At 42.8% G+C, this 18,180-nt stretch overlaps 1 protein-coding gene across 3 annotated transcripts in view; it reads right to left on the bottom strand.

The window, feature by feature from the left end:
* The window catches only part of aspg (asparaginase homolog (S. cerevisiae)), a 68,776-nt gene extending 52,835 nt beyond the window's left edge, over positions 1–15,941 (bottom strand). For all 3 annotated transcript variants that reach the window (XM_073039771.1, XM_073039770.1, XM_073039772.1), the window contains exons 1-3: positions 15,872–15,941; positions 14,066–14,353; positions 3,940–4,069 (exon numbers count right to left, since the gene is read on the bottom strand). In XM_073039771.1, the coding sequence (XP_072895872.1) occupies positions 3,940–4,069; positions 14,066–14,339 (404 nt within the window). In that variant the 5' untranslated portion in view covers positions 14,340–14,353; positions 15,872–15,941. The remainder of the gene's footprint in view (positions 1–3,939; positions 4,070–14,065; positions 14,354–15,871) is intronic.
* Positions 15,942–18,180: the final 2,239 nt, after the last annotated feature.

Here is an 18,180-nt window from a genome sequence, read left to right as displayed (position 1 = left end):
AACATCTTACCAAAATCCATATGGACAACATCCACCGCATTACCCTCAATCATCTTCACATCCTTGAAAAACTCAAGTTAGCAAGATAGAGCCTGCCACACATAAAGCCACACTAACTGTCCTCAATGCTTTTCCAAATGCTAATAACTCCCGTCGATAAAAATCCTTTCCAACTTATTTATGGAGACACCGCGCGGAAATAGCACTTCCAGCCATGCTGCCCAGCAACCCAAGCCTAAACATGGGACAATTTACAATGACCAATTAACCTGTGGGAAGAAACCAGAGTACCTGAAGGAAATTGTACGATCACAGGAAGAACATACAAACTCCTTACAGACAGCAGTGGCAATTGAACATGGGTTGCTAGAACTGTAAAGCATTGTGCTAATCACTACACTATATGCTCCCCCCCCCCCAATACCTCTAATGTAAGGATAATACTTCAAGATTATTCCCCATTTCCCTTCTTGCTTTAGACAGCATTAGCTAGTTGCCAGTCTTCCGGGACTCAGCCTGACATTAGGGGAAAGGTCTTGGTCAAGGTCCCAGAAACCTCTCAATAACCTGGGGCATATCCCATCGGGACCAGACTACTTTGGGAATAAACAAGCATTCTAGAGTTAGCAGCTTTAAATTCCTGGTAGATCATTTAACCTGGGCCAGCACATAGATTCAAATCACAAGAAAAGTACACCAGCCTAGGAGCCAGTGGTTCAGTTTGTCACCAAATACTGACTTGTTGGAAGCATCCTGACTGGTTGCATCATGGTCTGGAATAGCACTTCGAATTGCAGGAATGCAAGAAGCTGCAAAGAGCAGTGGACTCTGCCCAATACATCATAGGCATATCCCTTTTCCACCATCAGAAGCATCTACAGAAAGCACTGCCTCAAAGCAATATCCAAAGATCCCCACCATCCTGGCCATGACCCTTTTTTTTTGCAGGAGGGAGAAAAGAATAGTCCTTCACCACCACATTCATGAACTGCTAGTGCTCATCAAGCATTCAGTTCCTGTATTAACCAGTAAAACCTTAATCACCTCTAGTTTAACAAACACTATGACCACTGATCACTTTGAATTTAGTTGTAACTGTGCTGTTTGTCAAAACAGTGATTAAACCTTTAACTTATTTTTCCTGTGAATGCTGCTTGTATGATGTTATATGCCCGTGATGCTGCTGCAAGATTTCTCAATGCACTTGCATATCTATACTTGGGCATACAACAAACATCTGACTGACTTAACATTGTCCAAGAAATGCAACACTCCCCCTTTATCCATCTCGAAATGCCCCAGTGTATTAGCACTGATCTCTATCCTCCATGTACACTCAGCTCAACTCTGAACCCATTCCACAACCTACGGACTCACTTTCATGAGATCTACGACGTTTTCTCAGTATTTATTTACTTTAAAAAATCATTATTAGTTTTTTCCAATTTGCACAGATTGACTTCTTTTTAACATTGTTTGACAGATGAGTTTTCATTGATTCTACTGTATTTCTTTGTTCTACTGTGAATGCCTGTAATAAAATGAATCTCAGGGTAGGATATACAGACATATGTACCGTACTTTGATAATAAATTTAATCTGAACTTTGACGTCCTTTTTGACTAATATCAATGCAAAATGCTCATTCAAGATCCCACTCTCTCGGCACATTTCCTCCTTTATCCTTGAATTACTCAAAGCCAGCTACTTCTGATTAATTCTCCCTAGTGCTTTTAGTTTGCCTCGCCCTAACTTAATCTTGCGCAAGATCCATACGTGTCCTTATTCACAGTCACCTTAAAACTAATCACTATTTTCCATTGTTTCTCCACTGGTTAATCACCTGGCCATGCCAGCACCAGTATGGCCTTCAAGTCAAGTTGGACTACTTAATAGCAATTTAGGAAACCTTCCTAGAAACACAAATCAAATTCTGTTCCATTTGGAATTTGATGTGTGCCCCGTGCATGAGCACACTTTCTTTGGCATCAAGATTGAAAATTAATATGCCCTGATAAATGAGAAAGTACATTAAATTTCACTGTACCTAAATAGCAGTCATATTTAAATGTTTTGACAATAATCTGACACTGCTCTGTAATGCAACTTGGAATTTGATTGGTATGCATGTGAGATAATCTCTCAAAACAAGATGGTCATCATGATTTATATAGCTGTTTATGCAGTAAAAGTGATATGATCAGAAAAAGCCCTGTATGGAGTTCAACAGTTGGCTAAGGTTGAAGGTTGCATACTAATTTGCCCTTCTTTAAAGCACCCTGAACTAGGTGATACCAAAAGCCACCTTCTCAATAGGAAGAATGTATTCTTTGCATAGAAAATGCATAACATGAAAATGTTGAGGAATCTGCAGGATTTTATTTTGCCTGGGATCAATGAAGTTGTGGCTGTGTCAAAACCAGGAATGACTGCCTAATTCTATTTCTGGGGATAGAAGCTGAGTAAATATATGTCAGAACATTAAAAGAATTCTGTGCATTTTTAACAAAGAATCACCTTAACATATAATGATTCACTCAAAGCATGAACACTCAATGGGATAGTTCCTTCTGACAGCAGTGGGCAGTACTCATGACTTTAAGAGTGAGACTATGGGTTTCTGGCTCACTTGAGAAGGGAGCAGAAGTTCTAGGTCAGCTCTGAACAAATATTTTCCAGTCACAGATACAAAGGAATGCAGTGTTTTGCTTTGCAAATAGTAGCGAAGCAAAATGTGGTTATAAATGGCAAAGAAAAAAAATTGACTTACTCAAATTTGAGATAGACTGAATTAAACTGCTGGGCAGAACAGGGTGAAATATATACACTCAAATGGCCACATTATTAGGTGTACTTGCTCATTAATACAAATATCTAATCAGCCAAACATGGGGCAACAACTCAGTGCATAAAAGCATGCAGACACGGTCAAGAGGTTCAGTTGTTCAGATCAAACATCAGAAACAGGGAAGAAATGTAACCCAAGTGACTTTGTCCGTGGAAATGATTGTTGGTGCCAGATGGGGTGGTTTGTGCATCTCAGAAATGGCTTATCCACTGGGATTTTCTCACAGTCCCTTAGAGTTTACAGAGAAAGGGACAGAAAAGAAAAATATCCAGTGAGCCGCAGCTCTATGGGCAGAAACACCTCATTAATGAGAGATCAGAGGAGAATGGCCAGGCTGGTTCAAGCTGACAGAAAGACAACAGTAATTCAAATAACCACATTTTACAACCGCTTTGGACAGAAGAGCATTTCTGAATGTACAGCACATCAAACCTTGAAGTGGATGGTTTCCAGTCTTTTATAATTAATGTGGCCACCAGGTGTACATACACATGAAGATTTTTTTTTTAATGTTTTACTGGCTGCAGATGTAAGACTTCATTTAGTAAGCTATGGCTTAGTTGTTAGGTCTTTCACATTAGAGTCAAAAGATTACGTGTAAAATCCCACTCTAGCAAATTGAGCCCAAACATTTAAGCTGACACTCCAGTATAGTACTGAGATTGTACACTACCACTGCAGATTCTGAATTTCAGATGAGACTTTAACCCATAGTCCTATGGCCACAGTGGACATGAAAACCAACCTTTAGAACAGCAGTGACATTATCCCCAGGGTCTTGGAAAATATCTATTTTATTGAAATACCCACAATCTGATTATCTTGTCATTATCACTGCCATCCAGATTTCCTATTTTGCAATAATGGTTATGTTTTTAATCTGTTAAGTATCAGCCTATATTTCACATTAAATTCCTAGAAAGGGGAACTAAACACCTTCTGATAGAGTATAGTGAAATGGCTACTTGCACCATAGGGGTCCAAGTTAAAGGAAATTCATCCAATATTGCTAAGCCTAGAGTTTCAATTTGTTATCCACACGTTTCTATAGATCAGCATTTCCTAAAGTAGACATATAAATGAATACTTACGGAAGCACCAGAGTATTTTCTGGTAAATCAACATATTCATAAAGCCTGGTTTTTTTAGCGTAATCTTCATCATGCAAGCCCGGTTGTTTTCGAAGAGCATTGATAAAAGCATTTTCTTTTGGTGCCAGTACTAATGATAAATGAAAGAAAGATGATTAATTCCAAGGCAACAACTGAAGAGGAATACACCTGAGGAACTCCAGAAGCAATAACATGCGGCTGAGATAATTAGTGTCTGACAAACAGAACCACCTTATCAAAACAATTTTTAATATGGTTCAGGCTGACACATTGATTTTCTTTGACAATTTTAAGCTGTAGGCCATGAAAGAATTACAATCTGTAAAAGCCAACTGGAATACATCCAGGACAGTGGAAGTAGACAAGTGTGTTCACTGTTGCGAATTGGTAAGAAAAATGAAGGCTGCCATTTTGAGAGACTGCACGTGCAACCATTTTGTGAAATGTTTCATTTAGTATCTCTGCTCAGGAATGACTGGATCAGAACAACTGAAAGTGGACAGAGTAAGGCCCCTACCAATAATCTGCTAAATCAGAGATTATTTCCAGATATGTTATTTATGAACTGTTCTTTGGGAAGAGAACTGTAGTGTAAGGAAAGGCAGTGGTATTGGAATTAAATTAACTTGAGTGCTTGGCCTGTCCGGATTGTAACTGATTAGAATTGCCCTGACTCAGAGAGAAGCAAGGGAATGACAGAGGCAAGTAGTTACTTAGCATTACTTTACTGCTCTTCTCCTTTCCGATGCCTTGGGGTAAAACCAATGTCCAACGGAGTCAAAGCACGACAACGCAGAGTTGATGTGTAGAAGAATGAAGTATTTTGAGTGTAGTTCAGCAAGAATTCTGGAGACAAACTGTTGTAAAGAAGACCCCATGCCCAAAACAGAGAGAAGATGGTTCAATCACATGGGCAACTAGAGATTCCATACTTCAATACTGTAGAAGTAAGTGTTTTTGATGATGACTGGTACAAGAGCAATAGCAATATTTTGAATCCAAGTTGACGACCTGGAGTCAACATTGCTTACATAATTAAACAAATTAAACACAAATTGTGAATTAATTTAGATTCATGTGCGGATTTCCTAAACTGAGCTGTTGACCAGGGCTCAACATGGACTACATGGGCTCGAAAGAAGAGGTCCAGGAGACTATTTGATTCAAATCACCCTACAGGTTACAATAATAAAATGGTAGAGAAAGAACCCAGTGAGTCTGGAGAACTGGAGAGGCTGCCTTCATAGTCATATACAAAGTGGCCTAACTGATCAGTGTTTAGGAAATATTGATGAAACTCCAGTTTCCTTGGGGTGAGTACATCTAGAGAATACACACTCCAGTCCCACTAAATCCGAGAGATTGGGATGGCTCTCCCACCCCAAATCCTGGTTTACATGAATGCCGTGTGATTTGTTACCCCGTTATAACTCAGTGCCAAGAAATAACAGACAGCACACTGCATATGATTAAAGGAATATTTAATGAATGTTAAGGGTTAGTAAAAAAACAGGGCTCATTATAATTAAACAGTCAAATGTGCACAAGTTGGAGTCAACTCTTCTGAAAGTCATATTCACCAACCCTCAGTAGACCTCCACACCTCACTCCAGCAAATCACGGTCCCCCACCAAGTCAAATCCTACAACTAATTCTCTCCAGTGTTTTCTCTCTTCATCTCAGACCAGTGTCAGATGCAAAAAACCCGCTCCCCTGATTGGACAGTTCACATTCCAAAGCACCAGATATCTCTAATCGCAACACAAACACTGCTTCTGTACAGAGTGACCATTACGGTAGCAGTGAAACCTTTTCCAGGGTGTTACATTGAGCAGTGTGGATATAAAGGGCCATAAGAATTTTTGTTGCCTATCACAATAAAATTAGATTTTACACACCTGGAGGTGTAACTCTACTTGGCCCATTGCATTAGTGAGAAACAGTCATGTGCAATGTGAACAATGCACAAAGACAGACTGTTGAACATCATTTAACCATGGCACAGGATCAAAAGCCTCCAAGACATAATTAGGCAAGTTCCTGCAATAACTTTGAAAGCCCCATTACAGAATCACTATATTTAACCTTTTGATTTCATGTGAATTTTAAGATGCATGGAAAAAAATCATAACATTTCAAGGTTATATTTAAACCACCTTAACTAGATATGGCTTTATAGCTTTTATATCTTATACAAGTAATCCTGAATACAACTTCCTAAAAAGATAACCCTGGCAGGTTATAGCATGGCAAACAAAAGAAACCTTCATTAAGACTAACACACTTTTCAATAAAATCTTAGATGGCCTGCTTAAATTGCCTGTCATGTTGCATTGAGAATGGGATGCAAGCCAACTTCCCCCCGCCCCGCCCCAAGTCAAAAATGAACAACTTGTGCTAAAAATCTGTTATGGTGAGCTTAAACAACCAATGCCTGGACTTAACTGATAACCAATCCCAGGGTGACTTTCATTGATTGGTCCTCGTTCCTCTCAACATCCAAGATCCTTGGATAAACCATTTAAATAGTCATACTTTGGTATGTACTTTGAGTTGAGACTTGTATGGTTTTACTGAATAAGGATCTATTTTGAGTTCTAGTTCTTCTCTGGCTTTGGGTTTCATTAGCAACATGTGAGCAAACACAAAATTGGCGGTGAGGTGTTGTATTATATCGACATGGCAATTTCAGCAAGACTTAGCCACAATTCTACAACAGAAGCAAACTCAATTTGAGGCAGTCCAGCTGAAGTTAATCAAAACTTTAATGAGCAAGTTATCAGCGAGTCCAATAACATTGATGTCAAACACTGGACAGAACTCAGATGATTCAGTTGCTGTGCCTATTACCAACTTCCAGATCGATGCTGCTTCAAGAGTTGTTTTTTGAACCATGACTCATGAAAGACGTGGACTTTGCTCTGAAAACTGTACAGCTGTACATGAGCATTATTTCAAATTCATTCTGCCCAAGAACATGTGTGACTTACGTGATGGAACTGTCTGATAGCTAACAAGTATTTTTGGACAATAGTCATCTCTTTGGTGTTTACTACCAAAGCCCAAAACTCGTTAAACATGAGGCCAACGAGTTTGTTACATACACAGGTGTCAGCAATCGCAAGTGTGAAGAGCTCAAGCTGGTTAACATGATTGAATTGCAGTTCAAGTGTCTGATTTTTATCTGTGTATTTCAGGCACCGGGCAATGCAGGCATTTGCAACAGCTCCTGGCCAGATGGGAGCAAGACGCTGCTATGATTCTTCAAGCTGCCACACAAGAATGTCAGCATTTGATCGACCTGAAACACGATTCCAACCTGATCGAACAGACCGGGGTCAATGCAGTGTCCAATGGCCCAGACATCATCACGCACATCTCCAAGCAGATAAACACAGCTTGTCCGAACTGCGGTGCACGGTGTCATGGAAGAAACTGCCAATACAAGAAATATTTGCACCAAATACCAAGTTTACGGTCACATAGGGAGCTTTTGCCATCCTTCACTGTCATCTAGGCCAGTAAAATACAAGTTCAGGAAGTTTCAAAAGCCATTAAAATCTACAATGAATTTAACGGTCATGTTTAAAGTTGATTTCAGTGCCAGGAGGCAGTACATCAATGTATTTATTTATCAACTACAACTCAATACAGCATCAGACATCACCATCATTTCCAAACACACACGGCAAACTCAGGTCCACACCAGTCAAATCAAATCATCATTCCACCTGCAGTTTAATCAAGTGAAACCCTCCTACTGATTGGCAAACTGAACCTCATGGGTAACACACATAGTTCACTTGGTTACCATTCAGCTTCACCAACAGACCAGCCAGATCCAAATGTCCTTGGCATTGACTAGATGGACAAGCTTAATCTCTGCAGCATCCCTCTAGATGAAGTCTCTATGAAGACCATGGTAATTCAACTCAAGTCAGTTGGTGCCATACCACCATCAGTACTTGACACCATACAACAACAGCACTATGCAGTAATGTTTCAAGGTTTAGGTTGCTGCAACAAATGGCAAGCAAAACTCCATTTCCATCCAGAGGCAAAGCCAGTCTTCTGTCCCAAAACATCGGTACCATGCACAGCCTTACCAATCGTGGAGCTAGAGCTAGATAAAAGCTGTCAACTACTTACATTGAGCAGCTCCAATAAGTTATCAATCAGAAAGCAAATGGTACTGTGAGATTGTCTGCCATCTTCTCAACTGATCTTAATTCAGCTTTAGAGACACCAGCACCCAATACCAGTTTTGGCAAATGTATTCGCAAAATTGAATGATGGTCACTACTTTCCGCCTTCTGCTTGTTCTTTGTCTCGTTTGTTACAGAAACTGTTGGAGCCTATGATGTACAGTTTGGAAGTCGATCAAAGGCTCCAATGCTATGCTAGGTCCGGAGAGCTGCCTTGTGGAGATCAGAGATGGGGAACCATTTTAATTGAGTGTGAAGTCTACCAGTTTGTGTCATGGTTGACAAGATCAGAGCAGAAATAGCTGCAGATCCTCTTCTCCAGTGCATTTCCAGATACTTCATTGAAGGATGGCTGGTCAAGTTTGAGGAAAATGTCGTAGCCTTCTACCAACATAATACATCACCTGTTTGGAGATGTTTGGCACTCATCTCAGACGATAGGCAGAGAAGGTACATCCATGTGCAAGCAGCATTCTCAGAGCTCTGTGGCAGCAAAGAATCCAAGTAGAGCTGATCCACAACCAGGACCTCAGGCTACCAGATCTTGGAGTCGAGCACATGTTGACAATAGTCCAGTCAACAGGTGCACCTACCTTGGCCCGATTGATACCCATTTTAATGACCAGACGTATTATCTATGAAATCAACAATGACAGAGGATACTATTCAACAGCTGTAGATCGTCAGCTGCTTTGCATGCCAGGAACACTTGTTTCTGACAATGGCACTCAATTCCATTCACAGCAGTTTGCTACATTGTCCCAGAACAGAGTTAGCCACATCCCCTCACCCCACAGTCCAACAGACAAGCAGAGAGTTTGCAGATACTTTTAGTCATTTCTGAAATTAGGGGAGAGAGCATCAACTGAAGCTTTCAACACATTTCTGTTGACATACCGAACTACACCACATCCAAGCTCGTGGGGAACTGCGGCTGAAGTGCTTTTGAGAATAAAACTCCACACAGTGTTGGACACAATACCGACAGTGTCCAACATCCAAGACAGCCGATAGTCAGCTGCACAGAAGGAGCCATTCTGATCTTGGTCGAAGGGTGAAGTCATTCAAGTTTTGAGCTAGACTGCAGGACAGACAGTATTGCAACAGGCAAAACTCCTGGGCACCAGGTTAGATTGCCAAACAAACGGTTAAATTGCTCTACAAATTTATCATAGACAGAAATTGCTGGTATTGCCACATCAGCCAGTTGTGGCCACGTACTCCTAATGGTCCAATAAGTTAATCAGGCAGATCAGCAAAGATAGAGCTGAATCTTTATCTCCTCCTGGAAGGGTTCAATCTACCCCAACTGAACCATCCACTAGTGCCAGTTTAGCCAAGCAACATTGCAACAAGGAAGTAACAACCTGGAGCCAATAACAAGAACTGATCACCAGCACATGCCAGTTGTTCTAACCCGAATCAGCCCTACGCTCAAATCCTGCAAGTAATCACTTTCAGAGGAAGGTGTTATGGCAAGCCAAAACAACTATTGTTTTTTGCTCAGCTAACAACTAATCCCAGGCTGACTTTCACTGATGGTTATTGATCCTATCAATGTCTCGAACACTCAAACTAACCATTCAAATAGTCACACGTAGGGATGCACTTTCGAGTTTGATTTTTGTAGTTGTGTGGTTTTACTGAACAAGGGTTTACCTCCAGTTCCAGCTTTGTTCTATCTCCTGGCTTCAGGTCTCATCAATAGTTAGTTATAGGCAAGTGAATACAAAACCAGATTAACAAAGAATAATGTGAAATAGTTGAGCTTCACCTACTTTATTTTATCTTAATACTGCACTGCATTATGCTTATATTGTTTCTAAATAGCTTCTCATTTGATATTACCTTGCACACTTTTTAACAATACTTACATTCCTTTGAATATCTTTCGTGTTCACCCTAGAACTATCCACATTTAAATTAAACCAAAAGACACTCGATCAGAATTAGTCCCTTTGACCCATCCCTTTATTATCCCTCACAGCCCCATTCGGCCTTCTGGTCACCTCACTACAGGGAGAATGTGGATGCTATAGAGAGTGCAGAGGAGATTTACAAAGATGTTGCCAGGATTGGAGAGTGTGCCTCATGAGAATAGGTTGAGTGAACTTGGCCTTTTCTCGTTGGAGCAATGGAGGATGAAAAGTGACCTGATAGAGGTGTATGAGATGAGAGGCATTGATCATGTGGATAGCCAGAGGCTTTTTTTCCCAGGGCTGAAATGGCTAACACGAGAGGGTATAGTTTTAAGGTGCTTGGAAATAGGTACAAGGAGGGTGTCAGGGGCAAGTTTTTCCAACAGAGTGGTGGAATGTACTGCCAGCAACAGTGGTAGAGGCAGATACAATAGGGTCTTTTAAGAGACTCTTAGACAAGTACATGGAGCTTAGTAAAATAGAGGGCTATGGGGTAGGGAAATTCTAGGCAGTTTCTGGAGTAAGTTACATGGTCAGCACAACAGTGTGGGCTGAAGGGCCTGTAATGAGCTGTAGATTTCCATGTTCTATAACCTTTACTGTCCTTTCTAAACAAGAACCCATCAAACTCTGCTTTAAATATACCCAATGATTTGGACTCCATAGCCAGCTGTGGCAATAATTTCACAAATTCACCATCCCCTGGCTAAAGAAATTCTTCATCTGTTCTAAAGGGATGTCCTTCTATTCTGAAGCTGTGCTCTGTGGTTCTAGGTTCTGCCACTATAGGAAATATCCTCTCCATGTCCACTAAGAGTTTCAATATTCTATGGGAAAAAAACTAATGAAACATCTAGTTTTTCAGGAACACCGTGAAACATCTTGATATTATTTGTAAGGCTCACAAAAACATTTTGGGGGAGAAATTAGATAAAATTAGGTTTCAATAGGTCACATCTTCCATAACCTATGTAGCCTCTGAACATGCATTTTCTCAGCATTTCTGTTTAATAAACACCATCAATCTCAGACTTTAAGGAGGTCATGTATGGACATATCTAGATGGGAATGAGAGGCAGAGTTGAAGTGAGTGGAAACCAGGAGGCACCTGTCCCCACACCTCCCCCCTTACCACCATTTGGGCCCCAGAGAGTCCTTCCAGGTGAGGCAATACTTTACCTGCGAGTCTGCTGGAGTCGCCTTTTGCATCCGGTACTCCCGGTGCGGCCTCCTCTACATCGGTGAGACCCGACGCAGATTGGGGGACCGCTTCGTCGAGCACCTCCGCTCCGTCCGTCACAACAGACAGGACCTCCCGGTTGCTACCCACTTTAACTCTGCCCCTCATTCCCATCTAGATATGTCCATACATGGCCTCCTCTACTGCCATGATGAGGCCAAACTCAGGTTGGAGGAGCAACACCTCATCTACCATCTAGCTAGCCTCCAGCCTGGTGGTATGAACACTGAATTCTCCAATTTTCAGTAATTCCCTCCCCCTATCCCAGGTCCCTCTCTGCCTCTCTCCCCTTTCAACTTCCTGCTTCTTTATCTCTACAGTTCTTTCATGCTTATCCCCTCCCCCCTTTATATTTCCTCTGATTGGTTCTCCACCTGGCATCTCTAGGCCCTACCCCCTCCCCTATCTCTATTACTGCGCTTCAGCCCTCTCTTCCCCCCATTCCTGATGAAGGGTCTCAGCCCGAAACGTTGGCTACTCTTTTCTCACGGATGCTGCCTGACCTGCTGAGTTCTTCCAACGTTGTGTACGTAGACTGAACATAAGGAAACTCCTTCGAGTATCGCTGTATTCCGGTCATGATTAACACCACCCCCCACCCCCTGGTCGGCCGGTCTGCAAGAATATTGTCAATATTAAACCAGTCCACGGTGCAAAAAAGGTTGGTGACCCTAGTGTACAGGGATGCTGCCTGCATTATAGGACACAGGGAGAAGTTAGACAAATTTTGGTTGTTTTCCAAAAACCGTAGTTGAAACTGGTTAGAAGTTTATAAAATTATAGAGGCTTAAATAGAGTGGGCAGCTAGTACACTCCCCGCCTCCCCACAGGGTTGATATGTCTAATACCAGAGGAAATACATTTAAGGTGAGAAGAGCAGATGAAAGGAGATTGACTGGGCAAGATTTTTTTTTTAAATACAAGGAGTGGTTGGTATCTGCAACACAATGTCAAATGCGATAGTGGAGGCAAATACAATACAGGCATTTAAGGGGCCCTTTGGTAGGCACAAAGATGCAGGAAATTGAAGGAGATGACCATTGTGAAGGCAGAAGGGATAGGTATGCTTCAACATTTAAACATAATCTAATTAGTTTGGCATAATGTGTGCTGAAGGGAATGTTCCTGTGCTATACTGTTCACTCCTAATTAGTATGGACAGCACTGTTCCAGGAACAGGTGTGGTTTAACCGAGTTTCCTTAAATGCTGTATAACTCTTGTTTCCTCCTAATACAAGGGCTCCACTCATCTGCACCACTGGTTAATCAATGTACTCATCCACTTACTTTCAAGGAAATATGCAAGGAGCCATTGAAGAATAGTCCTAGAAATAGCGGAGAATCAAGGGTCCAGAGTGACTGAGGAAAAGTTTAGTAGAGTAATACTGCAAAAGTTGAAGTTAAAGTGTCTTGAAACTGATACATCACAATGGATAGGCATGCGTTAGTGTCGGGAGACCATGGATTTAGAACTAAAATGAGAAGAAATGCATTCACTTGGGAGTATGATGAACTTGGAACGGTGGTGTGTTTTGACGACTTAGTTATTCAGTGCGTTCAAAACGAATAGCAGTCGGTTTCTGGACTCTGGAGAATATGGGAATAGTGACAATAGACAGTAGGTGCAGGAGTAGGCCATTCGGCCCTTCTAGCCAGCACCGCCATTCACTGTGATCATGGCTGATCATACACAATCAGTACCCCGTTCCTGCCCTCTCCCCATATCCCTTGACCCCGCTATCTATAAGAGCTCTATCTAACTCTCTCTTGAATGCATCCAGAGACCTGGCCTCCACTGCCTTCTGGGGCAGAGCATTCCACATATCCACCACTCTCTGGGTGAAAAAGTTTTTCCGCATCTCTGTTCTAAATGGCCTACCCCTTATTCTTAAACTGTGGCCTCTAGTTCTGGACTCACCCATCAGCAGGAACATGCTTCCTGCCTCCAGCGTGTCCAATCCCTTAATAATCTTATATGTTTCAATCAGATCCCCTCTCATCCTTCTAAATTCCAGTGTATACAAGCCCAGTCGCTCCAATCTTTCAACATATGACAGTCCCGCCATTCCGGGAATTAACTTTGTGAACCTACGCTGCAATCCCTCAATAGCAAGAATGTCCTTCCTCAAATTTGGAGACCCTAACTGCACACAATACTCCAGGTGGGGTCTCACCAGGGCCCTGTACAGCTGCAGAAGGACCTCTTTACTCCTATACTCAATTCCTCTTGTTATGAAGGTCAGCATGCCATTAGCTTTCTTCACTGTCTGCTGTACCTGCATGCTTGCTTTCATTGACTGATGTACAAGAACACCCTTGTATACAAGAGGTAGAATGCTGATGCTGGAATCTGCAGCACAGGAAACTATCACTTAAGCAGCAGTTGTTGAGGCAAAGGGATAGTCGACGTTACTCCAGATCAGGATACGGGAATAGGGCAGGGAAAGGCTGCTGTGATAAAGTCAGTTGTGATTTTGTTGCTCACGCACAAAGGGCGGAATGGTCTCGTGTTCTGGTCAGTGTTATAGAAAGTTATACACCGATGTCAATGGGCCCCATCAGCCTCTCGTCCATGCCGGTGAAAGCGTATATCCGAATTAGTCCCATTTGCCTGTGTTTCGCCCATACCCCTCGAAGTGTTTTCTATCCAATTCCTGAAATATTCTTGGAGTTTATGTAATCCCTTATGATGTGCAGTGTGCCACTCGTGTATAAAATCTACCTTCTGGCTTCGTACTCACCATTATTTCGGTACATCATGCCAATAGTTCCTCCAGTGTTTATTACCAGCACTCGAACCTCGGTTGGGCTGTCCGCTGATTCCAAGCTGTAGTTGCGGGAGCTGCTTCGGCGCAGCCGGTTGCTCGAGAGCGGTCGGGACATCTGTAACCCGTTGAGGGTGTTGGACGAGCAGTCCGACTCCAGCAAGTCGAGCCGGGTGTTCGACAGCGCGCTGGAGAGCGACGAAATGCTGCCGCTCGAAGCCGAGCTCCGCACACCACCGGTCTCCGCCATCAGGACAAGGCGATCTTGAGAAGGAAAAGGAGGCGGTGAGCGCACAGCCAATCAAACCCGAGCGCGACGTCACAGACAATCGCCACACCCCTTATCTCCGCGCCGAGGCGACCGTTCGGAGAACTATCTGTCACATATGGTAATCTGTTGTTCACGACAGACTAATCTCTAACATATCGCGGAGAGTCAACTTAAACCGCGAGATTCTCATTCTGCTTTCAGATAACACTGTTTCTCATCATAGTTTGTGACAGCAACACTTAATAACACTAACCCCTAATATACACCAAGCTTCTAATTCTCTTTCAAAGTCACCTCTGAACTACGCGGGACATTCAATTGCAAGTTATAGAGCAACACAGCATCAGACAGACAAACACAAGAGATTCTGCGGATAATGAATACTTGACATTTCGGGCCGAGACCCCTCATCAGGACCTGAAACGTCAACTGTTTATTCATTTTTATCGACGATGTCTTACCTGCTGAGTTCCTCCAGCACCTTGTGTGCATTGCGCCAGAAAGACAATTCGGCGTATAATATTCTGAATTTGATGCTAATGTATACTAAGATAAAGCGGCACGGCAGCGCGTCAGGATTCCTGTCGCTACCTGTTTTCCCTGTAATCGTGAGGGTTTCCTCTGGGTGCGCCAGTTTCCTCCCACATTTCAAAGACGTGCAGTTATGGCCAGTGAGTTGTGGATGTAGAAAGGAATAAGCATTCGACGTTTCGGGCCGAGATCGACTGTTTACTCTTTTCCACAGTTGCTGCCTGGCCTGCCGAGTTCCTCCAGCATTTTGTGCGTGTTACTTTAATTTTGAGGATCTTCAGATTTGCTCTGGAGTTGTCGACGTGCTATTTTGGCGCGAGAATAGCGGACTGACTGCCCAATTATCGCTGATTTGATTTGACGCACAATGCATTTCACATAAAGGTGACAAATAAAACCAATTTTATCTTAAATATCCTCCTTTATCATCGATATTCCTCCTTCCTTTATCTGTCTATGTAAAAGTCTTAAGTTCCACCAAACTGCCTGTTTCCACTACTACCCCTGATAAAGTACTCCAGGCACCTACCATTCTCTGCATTTTAAAAAAACTTCCTCCTAGTGTATACCTTTATAATTCCACTCCCCCCCCCCCCCCCGCCAAATTAAAAGCATGACCCATGGTGTTTGACATTTCTACCCTGGGGAAATTTCTGATCTTCTACACTATTTTTGCCTCTCAATTTGCCTCTTAGGTTTCATCTCGGCCTTTGACACTCTTCTGCAGAGCCCTGCATCATCTGCCTGCTCCCCTCTCACTTCTCCCGGTGGTCACACATCTAACTGTAGCCTGCACCGAGTTGTGATCACCTGACAAAAGCTCTCAGCCTCCCAGATAATCCAGTGTGCATCCAACTGTACCACCAGGAGATTCTCTGATTTCCCACTTATTGCAGCAGGAAAATTTCACTGGCCACACTGTCTGCACTAATTGAAAGGTCACAGATCCATAGGAAATCAAAAACCCCACTCAGTCTTACCTGCTTCTCACCTCTGCCTCCTCGCTAATATGCAGGATCACGGCTCTAAAATTGCCACTGGCGCAATGACCGCTCTAAAATAGCCCTCCACTTAATGCTGCTTTCCTCTTATTGGACGAGTTGCCACACACTTAGCCAATCAGAAACAAGTTTTAAAAAAAGCTTTCTTAACACTAATTCCATTCACTTCCTGTTATATTTCATAATTGTATAGTCAGTTCTTGGGTTTTCTGTAGGGTTCTTAAATATCACTCATTCAGCTCTATTATGTAGCTATTCTATTGTGTAACTGTGTTCTCTATTATTTATGGAATTGGTTAACTGGAGGGCACAGGTTTAAGGTAAGAGCTAAGATTTAACAGGAACCTGAGGGGCAACTTTTGTTTTTCACAAAGGGTGGTGTGTGGAATTGGTTGAAGGAATATGTTTTAAATTATTGCTGGGCAGATACACGTCAACAGTTTTGGGCCCCATATCTCAGAAAGGATGGAGACTCCAGAGGAGATCCCCGAGGATGATTCCAGGAATGAAGGGGTTAACATATGAAGAGCATTTGGGATCTTTGGGCCTGTACTCACTGGAATTTAGAAGAATGCCGGGGGTGGGGTGGTGTATCTCATTGAAACCTACTGGATGTTGAAAGGACTGGATAGAGCGGATGTGGAGAGGATGTTTCCTGTGGTGGGGGTATCCAGAACTAGAGGTCACAGCCTCAAAATTGAGGGGCAACCCTTTAGAACAGAGGTAAAGAGGATTATTTTTTAGCCAGTGAGTGGTAAATCTGTGGAATGCTCTGCCACAGACTGCAGTGGAAGCCAAGTCCGTGGGTATATTTAAGGCGGAAACTGATAATTTCCTGATCAGTTATGGCATCAAAAGATATGGTGAGAAGACAGGTGTATGGGGTTGAGTAGGATCTGAGATCAGTCATGATGGAATGGCAGAATAGACTCTATGGGCTGAATGGTCTAATTCTGATCTGATGTCTTATGGCTTGGGAAGGTTTAGAAAGTTATGGGCTAAACCAATGTTTCTTAACCTTTTGTTTAGCCCAGTGCCCCCTAAAGCATCTTCATACTTGCCAACACCCCTCTCAGGCATGATATACCCTCTGGCATCCCCATAGAGTAAAAACATGTCTACCGTATGCTAACATGTGCACTGTACAGCAGCTTCAATATCAATGTGATCCTTGAGCTTGATGGTTACGAGCAAGAGTTGAAATCCCTAGTTCAAGTTGTGACAGCAAGAGCCTTAAGTCCCCACGTGTAACAATGTACCTGCAGTTTCTGCTGTTATGATCCCAGCCCCCTCCTTTGTGAGAATCGCAAGAGCCCTAGTGAAGGGTGGGTCAATGACTCAAGAGAAGAGAGAGACGTGCTGAATAGACACAGGAAATGGGAGAGAGAGAGAGACGTGCTGAATAGACACAGGAAATGGGAGAGAGAGAGACGTGCTGAATACCGCATTCCACCGGGATGCAGAATAAGGCGACATTGACTATTGTCTCATGGAGACCACGTGTAAAGCCCTCGGGCAAAGTGGGCTGGTTGAGAGAGAGATTGACACCTGCGATCCCGTGAGGAAGTATAAAGGAGGGTCTGTGGGGGGGGGGGGGAACGACCCCTTTAGACGCACCAAGGAGACACGATAGCGATCCCGTCGTAGCGGGAAGCCATTTTGAAGGAAGCACGTGCATTAGATTCCGAATCGGGAGTCTGTGGCTAGAATCACGGAAAACTGCTTTTAACTAACAACAGGGAAGCCTGCTCCCCTGATTCCACGGCTTTGCTTCGTAAAGACCCGGGCAAGTATTCCTTTTCTCACCAATCTCTCTCGCCAACACGGGAAACCCAGCGGTTCCCAAAAGGCTGAAGCCTGCAGACTTTTGAATGACTTTTATATTTTCCAATGAACAATATATTATCCCCTAGACAAGATAGAGCTTATTTCTGATTGATTAATACTATACCTGCGCTTTAGATTGAGTATTGACGACGTATGTTATCTAAATGTTTGTATTAACCTTATTTTTGTGCCCCTTTATAAATAAAAACGTTTAAAAATGGTACCATCAGACTTCAGCGGACCTCTCTATCTTTGCTGGTAAGTGATCCAGTTACGGGATACGTAACAACGTGGGGACTCGCCTCGAGATTTGAAACCAAATTGGGAGGGCAGTGAATTGGGTTTGTAAGTCAAAAAAAAAAATTGGATCTGGTACGCGGGTAGCCAGACGGGAAACCAGCAAAGATGGACATGGATGAATTTATTAAAAACCCGACTGTGGAGGCGCTAGAGGCGGCCAC

This window comes from Hemitrygon akajei, chromosome 3 (genome assembly GCF_048418815.1).
Source record: "Hemitrygon akajei chromosome 3, sHemAka1.3, whole genome shotgun sequence".
Classification (NCBI taxonomy): domain Eukaryota; kingdom Metazoa; phylum Chordata; class Chondrichthyes; order Myliobatiformes; family Dasyatidae; genus Hemitrygon; species Hemitrygon akajei.
Note: the sequence above shows the minus strand (reverse complement) of the source record. Positions and strands in the feature narration are given on the sequence as shown.